Source organism: Aythya marila (genome assembly GCF_965140915.1).
Source record: "Aythya marila genome assembly, chromosome: Z".
NCBI lineage: Eukaryota > Metazoa > Chordata > Aves > Anseriformes > Anatidae > Aythya > Aythya marila.
This window is the reverse complement of record NC_139080.1, coordinates 52,815,599-52,840,282: the sequence shown is the minus strand read 5'-3', so window position 1 is coordinate 52,840,282 and position 24,684 is coordinate 52,815,599. Positions and strand designations below refer to the sequence as shown.

The window sequence follows — 24,684 nt, the reverse complement described above, 5'->3', positions numbered from 1 at the left end:
ATGCTCCTAACAAGGGCAACTCGACTGGCTGGAGAAGTGGGCTGACAGGAGTATCATGAAGTTCAACACGGAGAATTGCAAAGTCCTGTATTTGGGGAGGAATAATGCCAGGCACCAGGACATGCTGGGGGCCACCCAGCTGGAAAATAGCTTGGCAGAAAAGGACCTGGGTGTCCTGGTGGACTCCAAGTTGAAAAAGGGCAAGCAATGTGCCACAAAGGTGGCCAACAGGATCCGTGGCTGCATTATGCAATCACAAGCAGATCAAAGGAGGTGATCCCATCTACTCAAGAGTTGCATACGAACTAAAACGTAATAGGTTTCATCTAAACATCAGCACTTTTGTACTGTGCAGGTGACTGAGCACTGGCACAGGTTGCCCGGAGAGGCTGTGAAGTCTCCTCCTTGGGGATCTTCAAAAGGCATCTGGAGATGGTCCTGTGCAACCTGCTCTACGTGTCCCTGCTTGAGCAGGAGGGGTTGGACCAGATGGTCTCCAGGGGTCCCTATGAACATTAACAATTCGATCCTGTGAGCAGAGTGCTGGAACCTAAGTCCTGTGAACAAGGCATAGAGTGATACATCTAATGATGCAGCTGTGAGGTAAAGAAAAATAAGATTTCAGGCCCACTCTAGAAATCATCCCTGTTTAATAAGCTGTCCTGCACCTGGGGAGGAACAGCCCCAGGCATCAGGACATGATGGGGACAGCCCAGCTGGAAAGCAGCTCTGCAGAAAAGAACCTGGCGGTCCTGGTGGACACCAAGTTGAACATGAGTCAGCAGCGTGACACAAAGGTGGCCAACAGGATCCTGGGCTGCATTAAGCTGCTAAAGCACATGATGTGCTATGCAAAGGCTGAAATCTAAACAGGGATGAAAAAATGGAGCACTCAGGAGTCAAGTGACCAAATCTTCTAGATATAGTGGATGACCACAAATCACAGGCAAGGTCAGATTACAGCAGACAATGGGAAGGTCCATTTCTGCGTGCAGCAAAGACTGCTGTTTTAACCTGACTTCATTTTGATGCATAGACTTGAGTTTGAGAAATTGTCTAAAAAAGGCAATTTAAATCTAGCAACCCATAGAGTAGGAATAGTTCAAATTCCCTTGTTTTAGGAAATAGAGTACAGGTGTATGAGTTTTGAGGCACGCTGATCATTAAGTAATAATAAGTAATAAGTAATGCCTGCCCGTTTTTACCTAAGGCTCCACCTTTACATTCCAAGTCAAGGCCTGTAGAATCACAGTAATTGAGAAATAAACATATCCCACATTTCCCATTAACTTCATCAGCGGGAAACCAGGCCATGTTTCTGTGCTAGGTACACATACCTTCTCTTCAAAAATTAAATTGGCGTAATTGCCATATAAAATGAATTCATCAAGTGAATCAGGTATGACAGCTCCAGCTCAGGTTATCCACAGTTTTTATAAGATCTAGGGAGTAAAAGGTTACTGATGTCATGCTCTGTGGAAATAAGGATTTGAATGTGCACTCACTTTAAGACCAACTTTCTTCATTACTTCTCTCTGTTATTGCCTAATGCTCTGTGGTGGATTCAGCTTTGACTGGAATTGACTAAGAACAACTGTACATCCAAGATCAATTATGACATGCTTGAAGGCAGCCATCAAGAACAGCAGACAAACATGCTAAGATCTCAAACTTTCACAGCTGTTTCAGAATTAAAAATGTGGCAACTTCATTAATAGCTGGAATGTTTTCTGAAGAAAATTCAGAAAATATTTGTATTAATTTATGAGTATCATGTTGGAAAGGACAATTAATCCTGCCAAAATATACTCTGGCACATCTGGAAGCTGGGAAGCTAACCAGCAAGTGTCTAGAGTGATATTTTTTGAGGTAATGCTAACATTCCTTGGGCAACAGAATCAGGTCAGGCTTCTGCTTTGTGTCAATATTGAGCTTTACACTCAAACAACACAGCCGAATTCTAATCAGTCCATCTTTACATTTCTTATATGCACAGCATGCTCAGTTTTTTGTTTTTATTTATTTAATTAGCCTACCAACAAGAAATCATGGAGTCATAGAATCACAGCATGTTTTGGGATGGAAGAGACTTCAAAGGCCATCTAATTCCAGCCCCCCTGCCATGTGCAGGGACCTCTCCTCCCAGACCAGGTTGCCCAAAGCCCCATCCAGCCTGGCCTTGAACACCTCCAGGGATGGGGCATCCACAGCTTCTCTGGGCAGCCTGTGCCAGGGCCTCACCACCCTCTGAGTGAAGAATTTCTTCCTTATATCTAATCCAAATCTACCCTCTTTTAGGTTCAAACCATTACCCCTTATCCTCCCCTTGTGCTATCAGTACACCCCCTGACAAAGCGTCCCTCCCCAGCTTTCCCATAGGCCCATTTTAGGTACTGGAAGGCCGCTGTAAGGTCTGCCCGAAGCCTTCTCTTTTCCAGACTGAACAACCCCAACTCCCTCAGCCTGTCTTCATACAAGAGCTGCTCCAGACCCTTCATCATCTCTGTGGCCTCCTCTGGACTCGTTCTAACAGGTCCATGTCCTTCTTGTGCTGGGGGCCCCAGAGCTGAACGCAGCGCTCCAGGTGGGGTCTCAGGAGAGCAGAGCAGAGGGGGACAATCACCTCCCCAGCCCTGCTGGCCACGCTGCTTTTGGTGCAGCCAGGATACGGTTGGCTTTCTGGGCTGCAAGCACACAGTGCTGGCTTGTGTTGAGGTTCTCGTCAACCAGCACCCCCAGGTCCTTCTCCTCTGGGCTGCTCCCAATCCATTCTCTGCCCAGTCTCTATTCGTACTTGGGATTGTCCTGACTGCGATGCAGGACCTTGCACTTAGTCTTAGTCTCATGAGGTTTGCTCAGCCCCACCTCTCATGCCTGTCCAGGTCATCAGCAAATGTGCTGAGGGTGCACTCAATCCCACTGTCCATGACATCTACAAAGATGTTAAACAGCACCAGTCCCAATACTGACCCCTGAGGAACACGACTTGTTTCTGGTCTCCACCTGGACGTTGAACCGTTGGCCACAACTCCTTGAGTGTGACCAGCCAGCCAATTCCTTACCCACCGAATGGTCCATCCATCAAATCCACTTCTCTCCAATTTAGAGACAAGGACATCATGGGGGACAATGACAAATGCTTTGCACACATCCAGGTAGATATCAGTTGCTCTTCCCCTATCCACCAATGCTGTAACCCCATCACAGAAAGCCACCAGGTTTGTCAGGCATGACCTGCCCTTAGTAAAGCCATGCTGGCTCTCAACAGTCACCTCCTTATTTTCCATGTGCTTTAGTGTAGTTTCCAAGAGGATCTGCTCCATGATCTTGCCAGGAACAGAGGTGAGACTGACTCACCTGTAGTTTCCTGGGTCTTGCTTTTCTCCCCTTTTCAAAATGAGGGAAGACAGATCTGTCCTTCCAGTTTAAAATCAGAAAAAAACACAGAACAAATGTATAACTAGGTAACACACACAATCACACACCAAATATAACTAGCTTGCAAACTAATACCATTCTCTCACACTGCTAGAGTTCTCTCAGCATCAGCATATTTGATCCAAGGATGAACAGGATTATTTCAGAGGTGCTTATCCTCTGTTATCTTTAAATTATTTCTGAAACATCTGGGACAGCTGGAAAATCAATGACCAATTTTAAGTTTTCTTATTTCTTACTCTACTTTTATTACACAGACCATGTTCCTTGATCTGATTTCTCTTTGGTTGGTGCCTCTGTCCTACACACTGGTGAGACAGAGAATTGCTACCTTGAATGCATAGGAATCTCAGGAATCTCTCCCTGGTTAGCAGCAAGCTCAGAAATACTTTTTATTTCCTCTTATTTCCTGCTGGTACTGGAGGTAGAAAGTACGCTAGAACTTCTTTCTCGTGTAGCTGTGTCAGTTACCACGTTTCCCACCTAATGGCTGCAAGGGTGTCTTCTGGTGATTCACCTTCACAGTAGCTAACTCTGCCTTGGAAAGAAATGCTTCAGGTGCAGCAAAGAGCTCCCAGAAGAGGATGCAGTATGTATTTGAGGATCTGAGTAAAGATTCAGGTAGCCATTGCCAGATCTACCACATGATAGGACTGGTAGCATTGCTAGCGTTTTAGAAAACTTGGTTTTATTTACATGAGTGGCAGGCACAGCGGTAGACGTTGCTGCAGTGTAGGCACTGCCACATGCTGATGGCCCAAACTAAGATTTTCTTTCATGTCACTTTGTTGTGGTCATTGGTATTTTATTTCCCTCCCTCCCCTTGATCACACAAAAGATACTCTGAATTGTTTTTACTTTCTAGTGATGAACCTGATGCCACTCGGTGGCCATAAAACAGTACTGCAAGGAGTAGAAATGATCAGTACTTCTGAAGCCTGTAGGCAGAATATCGTTTCATCCTATAAAACCCTATCAGAAATTCCTTTATTGCTGCAGCTGCATGGACTCTTGCCACTATTCAGTGAGAGAAAAAATAACACTGAACTGATTTCTGCCACAGGTCAGCGAACATGGCTTACTAATCTGTTACGTTTTACCATCTATTAACTGTGGCAAAGCAATATCCTACTCTAGAAAATAACCTGTGATTTCCATGTCTGCACTTAAACAGAATAGGAAGTAAGAATTATAAATGCTAATAATAAGACTAATAAGATCACTTTGGCTGAATCATGAGCTTTTAATGTAGATAAAATGCAAAATGAAAATGTCCAGAAAGCATAAACTAGGTATAATCATGTGGTATTAGCATTAATGAGAAAATGAGTCACTGGAAAAACAAAGAGGAGGAGGCATTGAGAGTAATGAAAACTTGTTCTGTGTATAAGGTACTCATAAGAACAAAAACAAAGAAATGGCTTACTTTTCACACAGCAGAACAGTCATTCTAGGGATAGTTTAGGTGTTTGCTCTCTCTTCCTGCATAAACATTTCCCTAAAAATGGTCCAACTGTTATTCCAGTTATATGCTGAACTTAGTTCTTAGTAGGGAAAGAACAGGTTTGAGAGCACCAGCTGAACATACGTGTTTTCAGATTGCTTAGCTTGATTAATTTCATACAGTGTGTCAATTTTAGAGCCATTAACTGTTCTCTTTAGCAGCTTGTGGAAATCAAATACAAAGACAAAAACAGTGCCTTCCTGTAGTAGGAAGAACCTTAAAAGAATCATAAGCCGCTAAACTTAAGTTTCATTGCGAGAGGGGAAAAAAAAAAAAAGTTAACTCACTTAAAAAAATGAGAAGGCCGAAAATCCTTGACATAGATCTGTGAAAAACAGTGCCACCTCAATGTAATTGCCTTCTATCACCAGTTAGCCAGTCTGGTGGACAAAGAAGATGCTGTGTATCTTGAAGGCAGTTTTTGAAAACATTTCACTTGGGAAGCTCATGGACAGTTTTTTTGTTGTTGTTTTTATAGTGTAATGCAAAACTGGTTAGAAACCTACTTTTAGAAAATAAAACAGGTAACAACAGGTTTCACTGTCAAAATGGGTTTACGCGTGTATTAAAAGGGTTTCTGCTGAGGTGTGACCGGGATCTGGGATATGTGAATGCTCTTGGTAGTTATTAGGCAGATGATGATAGATGACATCAACCTGAGAAGGAACGCAGGCTGGAGGACGGGATTGTAGTTCTAAGTACTCCTGATGAACTGAAAAACAAATAAAATAAAATAAAAAGGGGGAAAGGCAAGGTGTCACACTTATACCTGTTAAGCACAGTGCCCTGTACCTGTGTGGATCTGTGGTAGGGAATGACCAGTAGCGTAGAAAAGGCTCTGGGGACTAAAACCAACCACAACTTGATCAGGGAGCAGAAATACCACCACGCTGTAAAAAAGGCAAAGGAGAGACTTAATGGAGACGGTGAGCATTCAAGCTGGCAGCACAAGAAGAGGAAGGGAATCAGCTGTTGTAGTGGGTTTACGTGGCAAGGTTTTGGTAGCAGGGAGCCATAGGGGTGGTTTCGGGTGGTTTCTGTGAGAAAGATCTAGAAGCTGCCCCATGTTTGGGGAGGGCCCCATTGTTTTCCAGATCTGAGCCAATAAGCGATGTTTTGCGCCTCTGTGAGAGCATATTTAAGACAGGGAAAAAAGCGCTGCGCCACACAGCAGCCGGGAGAGTCAAGGGAGTGAGAGAACAGCCTTGCAGGTGCCAAGGTCAGTGTAGAGGGAGGGGGAGAGGTGCTCCAGGTGCCGGAGCAGAAGTCCCCTGCGGCTAGGGAGGTGATCGTCCCCCTGTACTCAGCTCTGGTGAGGCCGCACCTCGAGTACTGTGTTCAGTTTTGGGCCCCTCGCTACAAGAAGGACATCGAGGTGCTTGAGCGGGTGCAGAGAAGGGCGACGAAGCTGGTGAGGGGCCTGGAGAACAAGTCCTACGAGGAGTGGCTGAGGGAGCTGGGCTTGTTCAGCCTGGAGAAGAGGAGGCTCAGGGGTGACCTTATCGCTCTCTATAGGTACCTCAAGGGAGGCTGTAGCGAGGTGGGGGTTGGCCTGTTCTCCCACGTGCCTGGTGACAGGACGAGGGGGAATGGGTTTAAGTTGAGCCAGGGGAGTTTTAGGCTAGATGTTAGGAAGAACTTCTTCACTGAAAGGGTTGTGAGGCATTGGAACAGGCTGCCCAGGGAAGTGGTGGAGTCACCATCCTTGGAAGTCTTCAAAAGACGTTTAGATGTAGAGCTTAGGGATATGGTTTAGTGGAGGGCTGTTAGAGTTAGGTTGGAGGTTGGACTCGATGACCTTGAGGTCTCTTCCAACCTAGAAAATTCTGTGATTCTGTGATTCTGTGGTGAGGACCATGGTGAAGCAGGATGTCCCCCTGCAGCCCATGGAGTACCACGGTGGAGCAGGGTTCCACGCTGCAGCCCGTGGAGGAGACCACGGTGGAGCAGGTGGCCCTGCACCGACGGAGGCTGCCACCTGTGGAAGACCCCTGCCGGAGCAGATTCCGGGCCGGACCTGTAGCCCGTGGAGAGGAGCCCACGCAGGAGCAGGTGACCTGGCAGGAGCTGCTGCCCGTAGGGGAGCCAGGTTGGAGCAGTTTTCTCCTGAGGGATGGACCCCGTGGTACGGACCCATATCTGGAGCAGTTCTGGAAGAGCTGCTGCCTGTGGGAAGCCCACGCCGGATCAGTTCATCAAGGACTGCATCCCGTGGGTGGGACCCCACAGCACAGGGGACGAGAGTGACCGAGAAGGAGCGGCAGAGAAGAAGCGCTGTAGACTGACCATAACCCCCATTCCCCCGTTCCCCTTCGCCGCTCGGGGGGAGGAGGTGGAAGAGGGTGGATGGGGAGGAAGGTGCTTTTTTTTTTTCCTTTGTTTCTCACTTCTCTAGCTTGTTAGTAACGAGAAATAAATCTTACTATCTCTTATGCTGAGTCTGTTTTGCCCGTTACAATAATTATTGCGTGATTTTCTCGTCCTTATCTCAACCCTTGAGCCCCTTTTCACATATTTTCTCCCCATTCCTCTTTGAGGAGGGGGAGTGAGAGAGCGGCTGTGGTGGAGCTCGCCTGCCCACTCGAGCGGAACCACGACAGCTGTATACCACACTGAAGGCTGACAGGACTTTAATATGCGATGAATGAGCGGGTTTTGGGGAAACATCTTCCAGCAGAAAGCGCTAAAAAAGAGCACCCGGCCAGCGGGGAGGGGACAGCGGGGGCAGCCCGGCACGGGGGCGGGCAGCTCGCCGGGCACCGCCGCTCCTCCCCTGCCGCACGGCGCCGGCCGAGGCCCAGGCTGTGCCGCGGGCGACATGGAGCTGGGGCAGGTGCCGCTGGCCTTCTCCCACCTGCCCATGTTCCCCTTCTTCGACATGGCGCACTACGTGGCCTCCGTCATGGCGCTGAAGGAGCAGCGGGGTGAGCGGGGAAGGCTGCCGGGGACAGGCGGGGCCAGGCGAGGCGGAGCCGGAGCCGCTGCGCGAAATGGCGGGGGGTTGTCCGCGGGGAGCGGGGTGGGCTGCGGGGGGACTGAGGCACTCGAGGGCTCTGCCCCCCACCTCCTCCCCCCCCCCCCCCCCCCTTTTTTTTTCTCTCTCATTTTTTTTTTCTTCTTTCAGCGTGGAAATACGGCCTGCGGTGCTGGTGAAGCCGCATGTCTGTAAACGCTGGCTGCCTCCAGCCGAGCTCCTCCTGCCTCCTCCTCACTAGGGGCACAAGGGAAGCCAGCCCAGGCGGCTGCTGGAGATCTTATCACAGTTAGAAGGCTTAAAACGTCCCAGAAATAAAAGGGCAGAAATCTCTGAAATCGGGTTTCTGCGTGGAGGGAAGGAGTGCGGCTGGCAGGCTGGCACCTCGCTGCCAGGCACTGTTACGGGGGGTGCAAGGAGCTGCTCTGCTCGCCCCCTAATATCCCTCTGGTGTCCTGGTTAAGCAGAAAGGTGCTCAGGCAATTCTCTCTGGTAGGAGACCTGCCACAGGATTGTCATGGGCTGGGTGTGTTCTAGTTAATGACTTCACACTGTACTCATATCTCATACAGTTAAGCTGGGAAAGCTTTTCACTGACAATGTTTTGGGAGCGGTATGAGTGCACACAGTGACACTTCTCTGCTTCAATCTCTCCTTGCTCTGCCCCAGAAAATCTTTTCCACTGTCATTGTTAGCCCCAAACCTAGTTCTAGTTGTCATAAGCACGGAGACGTGCCTCATTTTGGTGTTTAGAGTAGCTACTTGTGAAGTGACTTCGGACAGTTGTGGTAACCTTGCATCCCAGCTGGTGACGGTGTAGTAAACTGAGCTGGCTTTTGAGATTATAGAGCAGATTTGGGAGTTACTGCTTGCTTCAAATTTTTAAGGCTCAGCACTCTGTTTGGTGAGAGCTTTGGTCACTTCCTAAATGTGCCAAGGTGAATTTTTACTTCCTGCTGAGTAAGTGCACTTGGCAAATTGTAAAGGCTGATATAAAATGTTTATGTATGCTGGCATCTTCAACAGATCTTGTTACTACTACTAAAATTGCTTCTGGGTGCTGACATGAGACATTGTGTAATACAACTCTTCCATTTGAGAAGAGACTTTCTGTCCAAAGGAATTTGACATTATAATGCACCATCTTTAAACTTTCTTCTGAAGTGGATGCAGATTTGGGGACTGGGGTGGGAGGAATTGATCTACTTTGCTGACGTGTAACATAGCAGTTTTAGTGAGACAGCACTTTGGGACAGTGAAAGTGAAACATTTTTCCTTCTCATCTTAACAGCTGGAAAGTTCAGAACTTTGGAGTATTCTCTAATACTCACTGTTAATAACTTAATTCAGGTGACTGCGTGCTCTTCTGTTTCTTGCTCGCAAGCGGTTTGAACTGAACATTAAATCATAATTGAACTAGCAGCCATTATGAAATAGGATGGCTAATATTATCATTGATCTTTTATTTCTTAGGTATTACCATGTATTCTTGGAAATTTGAAGTGTAGCTTTCTTTCACAAATGGATACTTGGGTAATTGTCTGAGCATGTAGGAAGCCTGTGGTCAAGCCAGAGCCACATTTGTTTTATCCCAGAGTACTATCTCATTAAAATGCCAACCCTTAAACTCAGAGTCAGTGTGGGCATTTGTATCATGGATGAGCACCTACCAACTGGGATTTTTCCCAGTTCTTTCAATTAAATTTTTTTGCTGTCTTGTGGGTGCTGACAACTACCGTGGTGACAACCAACATGTTGCTTTTCACATGTTAAACTGGAAGTTCTTCATTAGTACATTTAAGCTTGCTTAAGAATTACTCATTTGTAGCTCCAGTTGGAGTTTTCTTTTGGGTCAATTTTCTTTTTGGGGACAGAGAGGCATCAAAAGGTGTTGAGGGTTGAGGATCAGCATTGTTTGGAAGGAATGTGCTGGTTTTGGTCTTGGAAGTTTTCTGTGATGTGATCCAAGTTATCTGAAGAGAGCTACTGCTTTTTGGCGTAGTTTTGCTGAGTTAAATCTGACTGTGAAAGCTTTAGCTTAATTCATGGTATGTACAGTTGAATAGGGGTGCTGGAAAAACTTCTACAAGTCCTTTAGGTTTGCTCTTTAGATGTATATGTGGTATGTACGATCATTTGCATGTTCAGAACACATTGGGAAGCATAAATTAGATCTTACCCTACTTACAGAAAGAGCTAGCCACCAAGGCTTTTATTACAATTATCTAGAAATAGTATTTAAAACTGCATTCAACAGTAGTCCTTGTATTTTGGAACTGTATCTGTGCTTTCTAATGTATGCACCAGGACTAGAGGCCTTTTGGCAGATGATATCCTCTGTGGTTGCATGATGCCTCATTATTTCTTTGTGATGCATCAGAGGACAAATATAAGTGACCTCTTGTTTAAAAATGTGACCTATTGAAAATTAAATTTGTTTTCAGAAAGGCTACATCTCATTTATAATTTAGGTAGCAGCGCAAAAAAGATGTGCTTTAAATTAGTATCAGCATTTTTTGACCCTTTGCTTTCTATGTTGGCTATATTCCTTGTTAGAAAGCAGCTATGGAATTAAAAAATTATGGTGCATGAGCCAAGACAATTCTGTTGACCAACAAAAAAAATCGTGAGGTCCTTTAATAGCTTACTGAAGAAATTTACAAGCTTTTGTCTAGAGGGCAATCTGGTAATAATAATAGTCATTAGTGTGCGTGGCCTAAAAACTGGAAATTGCTGTTAGTCATGGGGCAAAGCAAGAGTGGAGAAGCAGTGGTTGCTGAAAGAGAGAGGAATAAAACTGAAAAGAGAACAGTCAGCTAACTGATTTTAAAACAGCTCTAATAGTTAATTGAATTGATTTTATAAAAAAGAAGTGACCAAATCAATAATCTGACCAAATGCCTGGTGAAGTGAATTAAACTTTCTGTTAGCTAGCTCTTGGCCATGCTGCATTTGTGGGGAGGGAGGAGGGTAATGCAGTCTTCTCATGGAGGCCACCAGTAAGATGTTAAGATGATTACTTCTCTGCTAATGCAAGGTGAGAAGCTTCATACTAAAGAAAGAGGCTGGTACAGACCCACCTGCTGATGGATGTCAGAAGTGTAAGATTTAAGTGCGGTCTGGACGCTGACAATTCTTGCATGTGGAACCTCCTGTCATAATATGGTTACCAGTCTTGGTCCAAAATCAGATTACCATACGGACTACTTCCTGTACTACATCAGGCTAAGAGTTAAAGATTGTGTATAATGCAGCTGCTGATGTATTAGCAATATTCGCCTCTTGTAGCAGCACATGATCTCTTGTGATCTGTGATCTGTAGTGGCTGCGGCCATTACCTGTTTTTTTTGTTACCCCATAAAGTTTGGGATGTTTCTCCTCTAAATGGCCACTTTGTGCTGTAGTACTGTAGCAACACTAAACTAGAACAATCTTGTCAATACTTCTATATAAAGTGAATTATAGTGAGAGTGCTGTATTCTCTTTGAAATATTTGAGCATCTGATCTTTGGTAAGAACCTTATTTTCCCACTAAAGTTCTTGAAAATCCAAAAGCTTATCTTCTGAATTGTTAATCAAACACCACATTTCTTTTTGGTGCAGACCATAGGTTTCATCCTTGATTTGGTAACCTTCATCCTTTAGACTATGAAAAAAGTAACTATTTCATGCAAACGGAGCTCTGCATCTTTGTAAAGGGGAAGCTGTGGCAGTGATGGACTCCTGAAGTGGAAGGAAATAAAGTTGTCAAAACAACTATTTCAAGATATTTCTGTTTTGATAAAGAGTTGTTTCCCCTTAAAGCACGTTAAGGTTTCCCTTTCCTCCAGCATAATCTTCTGATACTGAGAATTCTTCTGGCATACGTGAATTGCAATTTTAAAAGGATGATTAATTTTAAAGATTCTAAAGATAACAAAATAAATGAAACTTTTAACAAGCTTTTAGTGGAATAATAGAATCATTTAGGTTGGAAAAGGCCTCTAAGATCATCAAGTCCAACCGTTAACTGAGCGCTGCCAAGTCTACTACCAAACCATGTCCCTAAGCACCACATCTACATGCCTTTTGAATACCCCCAGGGACAGTGACTTAACCACCTCCCTGGGCAGCCTGTTCCAATGCTTCGCAAACCTTTCAGTGAAGGAATTTTTCCTAATACCCAACTGAAACCTCCACTGACAACTCCATTTCCTCGTGTCCTACTGCTTGTTGCTTGGGAGAACAGACCAACCCCTGCCTCGCTACAGCCACCTCTGCGGTAGCTGTGGAGAGCAGTGAGGTCTCCCCTGAGCCTCCTCTTCTCCAGACTAAACAACCCCAGTTCCCTCAGCCGCTCCTCACAGGCCTTGTTCTCCAGGCCCCTCACCAGCTTCATAGCCCTGCTCTGGACATGCTCCAGGGCCTCCATGTCCTTCTGGTAGTGAGGGGCCCAAAGCTGAACACAGCACTCGAGGTGTGGCCTCACCCGGGCCAAGTACAGAGGGACTGTCACTTCAGTAGTCCTGCCAGCCACATTACTTCCAATATAAGCTGGGATGCTTGTTGGTGCTTTTAATAATGAGCATCACAGAATGGGCAGGGTTGGAAGGGACCTCTGAAGATTTTCTAGTCCAAACCCCCTGCTGAACAGAATCACCTAGAGCACGTTGCACAGGATGGCATCCAGGCAGGTCTTGAATATCTCCAGAGAAGGAGACTCCACAACCTCTCTGGGCATCCTGTCCCAGTGCTCTGTCACCCTGACAGTAAAGAAGTGCCCTCTCATGTTCAGCAAGAACCTCCCACGCTTCAGTTTGTGCCTGTTGCCTCTTGTCCTGTCACTGGGCACAACTGAAAAAAGACAAGATCTATACTTGACACCCTTGCCTCAGATATTTATTCACATTGACAAGCTTTCCCCTCAGTCTTCTCTTTTCCAGGCTAAACAGGCCCAGCACTCTCAGCCTGTCCTCATATGGCAAGTGCTCCAGTCCTCTAATCATGTTCGTAGCCCATATTATAAGACTTTGAGTAACCTTTTTTATTTGCTCAGAACTGCGGGTGAAACAACATTTGCCTAATTGCATTGGGTAGTTGCCCAGACAACACTGTTAGGAGGGTGTTGGGAAAAAAAAAAAAAAAACAAACACAAAAAACAGTGACCTTGTATTCATAAAGATTCAAAAGCAGAATTGGAAGCTGTAGCGTAACCTTCAAAAAGTATCTGTTGTAATACCTGTCCTTTTTAGGACAGCAAGGCCAATTGTATGTACTTAGTGCAAATTAAAAAGCAACTTTGTACCTGCAACAAATTTTTAGCAATGAACCGTCTCAGCTGTGCTCTGAAAGTTTTTGCTTCCTGGTAGGCAGGTAGCTACACTGAACCAACCCACAAAAGATACTGAGAGAACACAGGGTCAGTCTTTCTCTTTTATTTAGGTAATACATACTGAAGTCAGTGTCATCTGAAACTTTTATTTTAGGAGGCCTTTTCTTGTGAAGGCCTACAGATTTCTGCAGGATTTTTCATGATCTAAAGAAACGATGTAAGATTGCATGACTTGAAAAATGATGACTTAAGACTTGACATGATTCTCCAATGTTTGTTTCTGTTTATGCCTCTTTTCTGTTTGTTTTAGGAGCTGTGGATGTTTCAGTCCGAAGTCCGTTTGCCTGCTGGTTTAGTGCTATGCTTTGTTGCTTTGGTGGTTCTGTTTTGTCTTCCTTGATGCTTGGAGAACCTCCAGTAGCATTTTTGGCAAAAGGCACGAATATTCTACTGGCATCTTCAGTCTGGTAAGCCGCCACGATTGAGTTAGACGAGTATTATTGGTTAGAGGAAACTGTACTTTGACTGTAAATAGTAAGACTATACCAGCAAGTTTCCATGTAAATCAGAAGCTCAACTTAAAAATGTCATGGATTTAGAAGCTGTCACTCCGTCAGAGAAGTCATTGCAGCAAAAAAATGGTATGAACCCTTTCTGTAGGAGTGAAATGTGCTCTTTTCATAAGAGCAACTTTTATGAGCTGTTGATAATGAAATACTCAGTCACTAGACTTTTCTTAGATTTTTATAGTATTCCTGGTCAAGCAGATGAAAATGTGTTCTGGAATAAAATGGACTCGAGTTATTGCTTTTCTGAATATAAAGAATTCATAAGTGCCATCTAGTTTTGCCAGTGACAGCTTTTGAACCTGGCTGAAGTAAAATTCCTACACTTTTCTGTGATTGGTAAACTAAGACATGGATCTTTCTATCTTCTGGTCTCTGCTCTCTGACATCTTTTTTTTTTTTTTTTTTAATCTTTTGCCCTTTCCCAAACTGTTTTCCCAAATGGATGGGGTGGTAGTGAAAGCCAGTAGAGAGCTGAATGGGAAGTCAGGTATGTGTGTGGCAGCAATTTGGCCTGTTTTGGAGTTCATAAATAATACTTTCATAAATAATATTTTCATACAAAGGTTGCCTTGCAGTGGAGTTCATTTATTCCAGAGAGCGATCATAGAGAAAAACCCTCTACTTTAACAAAATTTGGGATCAGCTGTGGATTTTTTGAATTTAAAAATCTAAATTCCTATATTGGAAGAATATTAGCTGCTTGAAATCCTTCAGTATCTATTCCTTGTTGCCACTTAAGATTTATAATTGTGAATTCATTAAAATGAAAGTAAATATTTATATGTGTGTATCTGTTTTAGCGTTCTGGTCTTCATGTTGCAATGGAAGATGGCAGACAAATTTAATTGAAGCAAATCAGTGAAATGAGTAATATACAGTTAAATATGCAGAACAACAAAGTTTATGGAATCTGCTTCTGGTTCATAGTAGTCTGGTGTGGGCAACATGACTGCTTATTTTAACAAATGATACTTGAGTTAGGAGTACAGGTGAATAGAACATGCTTTCATTTGAACTTAATACGGGCAAATCTGACCTGCTATGCTCAAATAAAATGAGGTTTTAAGAAGAACCTGTGAATGCTGTGAAACCCTTCAAGCTCTTAGTTTTACAAAGTTCTCTCTTCATTAGTATAATGGCTTTAATTCTTGGTCTCAAATCACATGAAACAAAATTCCCCAAGTTACACATAAAACTGGAAAATAAAAGGGGTTGTGCTGTGCTGGAGAGATGCTCCTAAATAGTCTGTAGGACAGCGACATCTACTGTTAGCAAGTGTTGCCAGCAGAAATTATAGACAAAAACGGTATGGTAGCATAGCCGTGCTATTCCAGACAAATCCAGCTATGTGCGCTTCAGTGTCCTAAACCCACATTTTACAATTGTAAGTTGATTCTGGTTAGTGTTCTCTGAGTACATAGCTTAAATGGCTATTAGCAGTAGCCATTAAAGTACATGCTCTGTATACATGCTTGAATTAATACCAGCCGAAGCTTCATTGCTACAAAGGCAGTTGGATTTACAATAGGAAAAAAGGGAAGGAATGTAAGCTATTCAAAAGTGATACTAAAACTGACTGTCGAAGCAGTACATAGCTATTAATGTAAATTCCAATAACTTCCTTGTATGTGAGAAGTAGGCTATTGCATGCTTCAGTGTGGGAGGTCTTGAAGAAAAAAAAAGCTTTATAAGTTTGCCATGACAAGAAACTGTATACACTGCAGCAAAAGCAAATATACAATTAGGATAGGACTTCAGTTAAATTTTGCCTTCCTGTGGAGGAAGCATCCCGACATTCTGCTGTTAAGGATAAGCATTTTTTTCTGAGGAAAACAACAAAACTACAAACCAAACAAAAACATACCAACCAAGCAAACAACAAAACACCCAAGTGCTCTCATGCTTTTTAATCTCTAACCAAGAAGCATGAGTCTTCCTGGTTATGGTGTCTGCCACTAGTTTTAATAAGGTAAACTAGATAAAGGGGTGCATCTATGCCTTGCTGCCTGAGGAAAAAGATACAGCCCTAGAAGTTTTTGGTAGATAGGATTGAGCTCAGAAGCCTAAACCAAGAGGCAAGTATTTTTTTTAGAAAAGACATTACCATCTTTTAGAGGCTTTTTCTGCCTTCACCACTTACTTATTGCTGTCTTATTCCTGTGCTAATACAGATGGTTTTTTTGGATGTTTTTTGTCTGTTTAAGAACTGAAATTTGAGACTGAGGAGATAAAATAAAGCACTGCATAATCTATTCACTTAAGATTTACTGTCAGCTTAGGACCTCATTGTTAGCCATCTTTACTTTGTTTTGAGAACAAGTTGGAAAAAGATATTAAATATTGAGTACACCTTTGGGTTGCTTTTAACGCTTTGAAAAAATAAATGTGCTTGTAATTGGCAAGCTGGAAAAGCTAGAATCTGTGGTTACTAAGATGTGAAATGGGTTTGAAAATAGCTGTGCATTTCATCTGACGTGATTCTAACAAGTGGAGGCATTCTTGCTGAACTTATATAATTCCATGTACCTATCAGTAGGAAAGGATAGTGTCTGCAAGTAATTTAACCAATGTGATTTAATCCTGTAAAAAAAAGGTGTGACAATAATTCAGTAATTTTTATTATGTAAATATGATATATAAACTATACAACAATAAAAGGAATTACAGGAGTTGGACTTGATGATCCTTGTGGGTTCTTTCTAACCTGGGATATTGTGTGAAAATGTAAATCTTTCTGATGTACTTTAATAAATTCTTAGCTGGGACAGCGTTGCAGCAAGTACACTGTTAAATATCATTTCATGATTTTGGTGCAACAGCTCAAACATACTCAAAAGCATTTCATTTATTTTCTCTATGTGCAGTATAAGGCATTGAGCTATCAGTAATATATTAAATATTGCTAGTCGTATTCCAGAAATATCTTTAAATGTGTTAGAAAGTGAATTCCTTAGGAAAAGCTTTTGAAAGCTCATAACACTTTTTTTTCGTTGTGATTTTCAGGTATCTTGTCTTTTACTGCCCAGAAGACATATTCTGCCGGTGCTTTGCATTTCTCCCTCTTCGGCTTCTAGTTGCAGGAATGAAAGAAGTGACTAGGACTTGGAAAATAGTGGCTGGCGTTGCACATGCAGACAGTCACTTCGAAGACGCCTGGCTTGTCATGATAGCTGTGGGCTGGGCCAGAGGTAACATATATAACAACTTCTTCTGATGAATTATGAAGTTTTGGAGTGGTATTTAAATGTTTAGCCTTTCAGCATATCTGTAGCACCATTCCTTGCTGTGGTGGGTATGATCCTAAGGTCCTAATACAGTCCATTATCCCCTCAAGGGAGAAGTCAGTTTTTCTGCCTGGATTAAGGGTGACATTGCATGACTCCAAGGGAAGTTCGTCTTGTCTCTTTGGAAGGTCTTCTGAGGACTTTTAGAATGGGCGACTGATGGCAATAAAGAAGTAAATCTCCCATGTAGCTCCAGTGCTGTCACTAAACTTTCCATCGTATCTCTTCAGAACTGTTTTCCTTGCATGTGGCTGAAGAAGAGAGCTTGTATTTTTAGCTTTTGGGATTGCTAACAGGAGCTGATTTTAAACACAGGAATGACCCTTCTTGCCTGCCTGCTGTTTGGAATATGTCTCTGCAAGCTCCCTCCCTAGCAGCTGTGTTTACAGTCACGAAACCAGAACCATTTCAGGACGTAGTAAAGCAGCTCCTGATTCTATCTGCTTGATGCTGTTGTGCTTTGGGAAACAACATGTTAACGTGAAGATATATTGCATTAGTTTTACAGGTTATGATGCAGATCAATCTTGTTGGCCAGAGTGTCTAACACTTGCTTATGTCTTGCCTTTTTTTAACTTAAAAACATATCCACCCTTTTCCTGTGGAGAATCCTCCTACTTTATAGTGACACTCTCTGTACTTAGATGCTTACAAGAATAATGGAATGATACAAGCCTCTCTGGAGATTTTCTCTGTCAATTCAAACATTTGTTTGCAGTGATCAGTGTGTCATTTCAGATATTATCACAAAAAGGTGAACCTTATGTTCTTTCTAAGTAGCTAAACCTCTGAGGTTTCTTACTGGTCACTCAAGTCATGCACATATGAAAGATTCAATTAATCTCTTTAAGTGTGAGCTTTGGGTGCCACATTTGGCAGCTGGTGTAATGAGTTTTGCTGGGAGCAGTAGTAGGCTGTGCAGCAGTGGTAGCATGCCAGCAGAGGCTTACTGTTAATCTCTGGATTTTCAGGAGCTGGTGGTGGCCTAATCTCCAACTTCGAGCAGTTGGTGAGAGGAGTGTGGAAACCTGAAACTAATGAACTACTGAAGATGTCCTAGTAAGTTTTTTATAATGAAGTTCAATCTGTTAACAGCTGTTTTACTAATTCCTTATGTTGACACTCACATGTAATGGCTCAGATTTAAAGATTGAAAGTATTAATAAAAATTCAATTGTTTGTAATAGATGCTTGATATTTGTCGTATGAAAGATTGGTTGTTGATATTTGATAATTTTAGCAAATGTTTTGGTCATTTTAGGTTTGCAGCACAAGAATATCAAGTTGGAAGAAGTCAATAAAAATTATGGCTAGAAAATTGTTGGAATTTATTGGTAAACATTATTGAGTCAGTTTCTCTTGTAGGGACATGGTTTTCTATCCAAAATGAAAGGCCAGTGGTACTACAAGTATATGAGTAAGGACTGTGTTTTTAGTGCATGTTCTGAACATCATCAATATGGCTTCCTTTGAGTATTGTCACTCTTGCTTCCTCTGCAAGCACTGTTTTCCTCCAAAGATATTGATTATTTGAGAAGGTACAAACTGCTTGTTCAATATAGCAAAAAAAAGTAGCAACACATCTTTTCTATACTGCAAAACAAGAAAAGTGCCTTCTCTTGCAGAAGCAAAGAATGGAAAATTACATGGCTTCTAGATTAGACAGTAAAATGAATATTGAGGCAGGCTAGAAAGCCACAAGCTATTGTAAGTTAAGATAAGCTCATTTTAGTAATTTCCCAAAATGGCTTTGATCTTTCCCATGTAACTCTCAAGTCTTTAGAAACAATAATTAAAAAAAAAAAATCTTTTCTGCAGCTACTCTTAGGAATAGAGAATAACGGAAGAGAAAGTTGTAAGGGAATTACTTGTCCTCAGTCAGTGCCTAGGTGTCTGCAGTCTTTTTACCAGACTTCCAGAAGAAAGTAGTCACTGTTAGTAATAGCACTGTGTTTACAGGTGCAGCATTAGAACATTGATTACTGATTAGCATATATCCTGCTTTTCTGTGGTGGATGTGAGACTCAAAATAGCTCAAAAAGTACTGTTCTTTCTAAATTCTGTTCAATATGTAAAACTTAAATAGAAGTAAGTTATGAAATTTAAAGGATAAAATATTCTGCAATCAGATAAGATAGTTTTACACAGAATTAGTTTTTTGTTTTGTTTTTTGTTAAGCAGGAAGTAAATGCAGAAATCTGTGAGTTACTGAAAAGACTAAAGGATTTGTCTATGAATAGATGCTTTGTGGTAACAGGAATGTTGCCCTTCTATTATAGATACAGCTTAAGTGCAGAATTCTTCTGCCAGTATTTTAGTGCTCTCTCTTCATATTCTTTTGTTTTCTGACTGCATACATGTCAAGTGATATACCACTGTGATGAAAGTACATTGAAACTGTAAATCTTCACATGTTGCAAGTCAACAGAGCTGTTTTGGTGAAACTTGGTAACATAACAAGATTGGTATGTGATACCAATACTTGACCTGGCTCAAGTCAAGCATGAGCAGACCACAACCCTAAAACTGGTGGAGTATCATAGTGGAATCAGACATGGATGGAGTTGTTCTTTGACACCTGCAGCAGCTGCTTGGAATAACTAACACCTAGAGTATAGGAGAATGTATTTTTAAGCACTGCTAGAGTAGCGCAAGCTTTGTAATTTAACTCTTCAGTAAGACACATTGGGAGAAGAGGAAGAGCAAGCTGATATGTAGAGACTGAATAGAGACATCAGAATGCATTTTGATTTGAAGAGGATTTGTCAAATATGAGTTTGCTTGGTGTATAAATCAGTGCTGAACTTAATGCTTGTCCACAATGCTGTAAGCATAATAATACATAAAGTGAAGGTCTTAGTTTAATAATACCTAGGGTTTGGACCTCATAACTGCAAGTATACATGTGTTCTATTCAGAAGTAATTGCTTTGCATGCTAAGAACATTTAGTGTTTGTTAGGTCATGGTATCTTTCACTGTGGAGTAGGGAAGAGAAATTAACGTTGTTTGTTTGATTTCCAGCCCAGTGAAGGTAACTTTGATAGGAGCGGTTCTCTTCACTCTTCAGCATAGCCAATACTTGCCAATAGCAAGACACAACCTCATGTTTTTGTACACCATCTTTCTTGTAGTTTCCAAGGTAAGAATTTGAAAGTGTTGCAAATAACAGAATAACAAAAAAATATGTTTTTTCAGCATTTCAGAGCAAAACGTGTCCTCAAACATAATACTGCAGTTTATAATGCTTGCTTTTGGAAGGGGAGGACAGCTGCTACTGCCTTAAACCTGTGTTTAGTCTTTTACACATAGACAGAACAGACCTATGCTGATAGGTTCAGTGTATGGAGGGGGAAGGAATCAGGAATATTGGCACCCAACAGTTGATATGGTAGGTTTTAATGTCCACAATCTCAGACAGCTCATGTATGTGGAGAAGAACTGTCCTGTTCTCTGCTTGTTGCTAGCTGCTTAATGCCCACCTTGTACCTGTGCAGTCATCTGTGGATTTGCAAAACAAACCAAATAGGTTCTTGTCTATGTATAAGTTATGTATGTTTACATTGCTGTAAAATTAGTGAAGTTAATGTATTAAAGGTAAATAATGGTATTTTCTTACACAGCATCACTTAATTTCTGGCTTTGACCCCTTTAGTCATGTTTGTTTCCAGGATGATGCTTGTCTTGAGATTTATTAGCTAATAAGAAGAGTGTAGTCTCTGAGTTAAAAGAAGGCTAGAATTTTTTAAAACTTCAGAGCTGCTGTTGAGCAGAGTAGAAAATATCTTAAAGTGGTGGTTGCCAGTCTCATTTCTGTGAAGTTGCTCATGAGTTTAATTCTAGAGAATTTTCTTTAGGGAGCCAGGACTTTAAGCTGATGTTTCACCTAAACAAATAAAAGTTTAAAAACAAACTTTAAAAAGTGTTTTACTTTTTTTTTTTTTTTAAGAGTGTAGGTCAGGAAGAGAAGCATTCACTGATGATTTCAACCTAAAATGACCATATTTCCCTTCATTGCATAGACTCTTGTTATAATGTAGCAAGTTTGGAATGCTGTACATTGGTTCAGTATAGAACTTGTGGTCAAACTGTTGTGAAGCCATTAAAAGTTTTAATGAAACTTGACCATTCCTTGTTACTCATAGGTAAAAATGATGTTGACAAGATCTGCAACGTCTCCATTTGCTCCCACTGAGTCTGCATTAGGCTATATATTCTTCGGCTTGCCAAAAACTCCACCCAAAATGAAAAGCGAAGGTGCTACATCTTCCAATGGCTCTTCAGTCTGTGACCAGTCTTCCTCTGAACAGTCCGATGATGGTGTTAAGAAGAGACAGGCAAAGAAAACAGAATAAGTGACTTAAAATCCTTGAAAACCTGCAAAGATATTTCCATGTCAGATTAGGCTGATTGAGAATTTTTTTTTAAAGAATATTTTATGAGGTGAGAGTAGGGCTGTGTAATATGGTGGTGTTACTTGCCTTCAGAATGCGTTTTGTTTGCTTCTGGAATGTGTTCAGATGTTTGAATGAACATGTTGGATTTGTAAGTGTAAAAGTACAATTTTTTTATAGTGGTTGTAAGTTTACTCAATTTTAATTTTATTTATTAGTAATTTTAAATGCTTACATGCTAAAAAGAGTTTCAAAATGTGATAATCAGCTTTGCTATTTTTTCTGGTTTATCACTTGTTTCATTTTTTTTTTTTCTTGATTCTTGTGTTTCATTTGGATAACATGAACTTGAACTGCCAAGTGTTCACAGTAAAATGTCTCAAGTAAGAAAGGCTTTAGTTAATCATCACCTGATTAAGGCTTAATCACATCACACTGTAAAACCATGAAAATGTACCAAACTAATGCCTTTAACTAGAAAAATAATGGAATTACTGTTGTAATTCACTTTGCACTGGTCTAGATTTTCTTCACTTAAGTAAATATTTTTTGCATTTTCCTATTTTTCAAAATAAGAGTGCTTTACTAGTATTTTTAAAAATCTTTACTGTTAGCAGATAGAAAAACCAATATTTTTGTTGTTGGCTCACTTTGACACTTTATTTGCAAGCGTTTGATATTTATATATTTTTATGTTACATATGTGATTTTTATGTGGTTTGTAATATCTTTCAGTTTGACTGGGATGAGACATCTTTGCCTGCACTTCCATCCAAGCATAATTTTTTTTTTCAAAGCCAAACTATCAAACATTTTCAAAAAGAATACTGGACAGCATATTTATCTTGTCTATCATCAGTTCTGCTCTGTTGTACACGCTGATAATAAATACCAATACTAGTTTTTAGCAGTTACCTCTGGTGCTATTGGGGAAGAACAGTTAATACCAGAAGCACTGAAACTGTTTTATTAATGCTGAAATTTGCTGCTTCTCTTTTACATGTGATGTGAAGCAGTTGCAAGTCATACACAGCTCAGAACTGGGAACTTTAACATTTCTGAGATGTTATATTTTATAAGACTCTAATCTTTTCAGAGGAATCTTTTATTTGATGTGCCATTTTTTAGAATGTATTAAACTATTTTTACAGAATTCGATTCTTTGGAAAGTACTACTTTGAAGAGTATTCTTTAGCAAAAGGAGGTTGGTTAATCTTTGCACAGGGATGCCAAGGAGAATGTGAAGGCAAGTGTGATTTGAAAAGGCAATGTTCTAATTCCAGGTACAGATCTAAATTCAGAAAAACTGTCACCAGTACTGTACATAAAAAAAAAAAAAAAAAGCATCCAAGAAATTTCTTTTGTGCCCGTTGAGCCACAGTTCCTTGGTAGTGACCAAATCTCTTGAGTTCAGAGTGGAATTCAGCTGTATAGCAAATGTGTGCTACGTTGAAAATTAAGCCGAGTATTTACTTCAGCACAGAAGAATAACAAAAATGAACCTCCAGCTCTTTAAACAAAGTAGTAATTGTGTTCCTGCCATTTTATATGCAAACTCTGTGTGTGTCCAGTTGTATATAAATGCATGGAGTCACACTTGCAGGGTGTCTCAGGGTTTTGTAGCTTGGATAAGCTTGAAGCTGTCAACTTTCTACTTAATGATCGATTTGTTTATTCAGCAACACCAGCAAAAATTGTATGTTTACTGTTTTTAAATTTTTGGGACGTTTTTTAATCTAATTGGATTGTGGTATGGAATTGTGTTGCACAACTGTGAAATACTGACTGATGACTGACTACTCTTACCCCAAATAAATGTGAAAATACACATTGACTAATTCTTGAACTGGTTTACAGTTTGAAGGTGAATATATGGCTTTCTATTCACTCTGGACTTAAAAACCACAATATTAAAAGAAATAGAAGTGTTTTATTTTCTTCTTGACTGAACATCTCAAAATAAATACAAAGCATATTGAAGTGTGTATTGTTAGGAGATAAAACATATACTATGCTGAAAGCAATCCTGTTGTAAGCATCATGAAAACAAACGGTCACGTTTAAAGACCTCACAGGCTTCTTTAGGATGGCTGTTCAGAAGAACTCCACATTGAGTAGCTATATGCAAGTATTATGTCAACTATTAAGCTTTATTACTTATTTACTTATTCAATACCTCCCGCCCCAAAAAAAAGAAAAAAGAAAAAAAAAAAAAGCCAGTTGCTTATGTTTTAACCTGAATTCCACAGGAGGCTTTAATGCAGCGTACCCAGGATGCCTTCAATAAACACTTCACTGTTTTCTAGCTTTCATGGTGGTAGTTCTTTATCTTACCTGTGAAACTGGTAAGAAATCAGTGTAAATGTTCTGTTTTGGGTAAAGCATGTCAGATTTAGCAGAGCTGCATATGTGAACTAGTTGGCTGTATATAATTTTAGCATTAGCCTGGTAAAAATTGAAACTGCTCATGTAAATGCAAGCTTGAGAGAGTTCTGGGGTTGGAAGGGCCTACACCTGATTAATACAAAGGTTCTTTTTGATCTTCGTTTCTCTTAAATGTGCCCAGTTTCTGTAAGAAGAAACACCAAAAGATCTAGTTCATGAACAGAACCAAAGGTTCTTTAAATTATAAATGTATTCTTCCCTCTTCTGCATCTTTTTCATTTCATTTTAGTGGAAAGAGGTGCAGACAGGAGGGCCTCATACAGATAGTGCCTTCATTCTCACCTTAATTCTTCAGTGTACTATTAGGCAAGGTACAGTTGCTGAAGAATTATGATTCTTAGAAACTTGTGTTTTCTGTAAGTATCAGGATCTGCACAACATAAGGGCTGTGCTACATCTCAACATCTTCCAACAAGCTAGACAGTGAATGCAAGCTTTACGCAAGGAACAATCTTCATTTATAAGGGCTAAGCAGTGTTATAAAGCACAAGAATTGAGAAGCAGCATTTGACATTAAGATGACAATCAAAAATGTTATGTAAATAGCGCTTGACGTTTATTGTGAGAAAACTGCCCCATTAAGCAGTCAAAAGCCTTTTGTGAAATGTATGAAATTGTCCATCAAGGAACAGGTAACATTTGTTAATACTTATGGAGAATATTGCAATATTCTCAGGCAAGAACAGCCTATTGCACTCTGGTCTGCAAATGGGTTTTTATCTTTGAGCGATAAATTAGGTATGATGATGAAAATACTATACCAAAGA

The 24,684-nt window shown here is 41.1% G+C and overlaps 1 protein-coding gene across 1 annotated transcript; it reads left to right on the top strand.

Annotated features, from left to right (window-relative positions):
* The first annotated feature begins 7,716 nt into the window (after positions 1-7,716).
* TMEM38B (transmembrane protein 38B) lies at positions 7,717-23,689 on the top strand. Its single transcript, XM_082784276.1, has 6 exons — positions 7,717-7,866; positions 13,538-13,694; positions 16,800-16,984; positions 18,052-18,139; positions 20,103-20,220; positions 21,224-23,689. Exons 1-6 carry the CDS (start codon positions 7,761-7,763, stop codon positions 21,431-21,433), a joined length of 864 nt encoding a protein of 287 aa, XP_082640402.1. The 5' UTR covers positions 7,717-7,760; the 3' UTR covers positions 21,434-23,689.
* Positions 23,690-24,684: the final 995 nt, after the last annotated feature.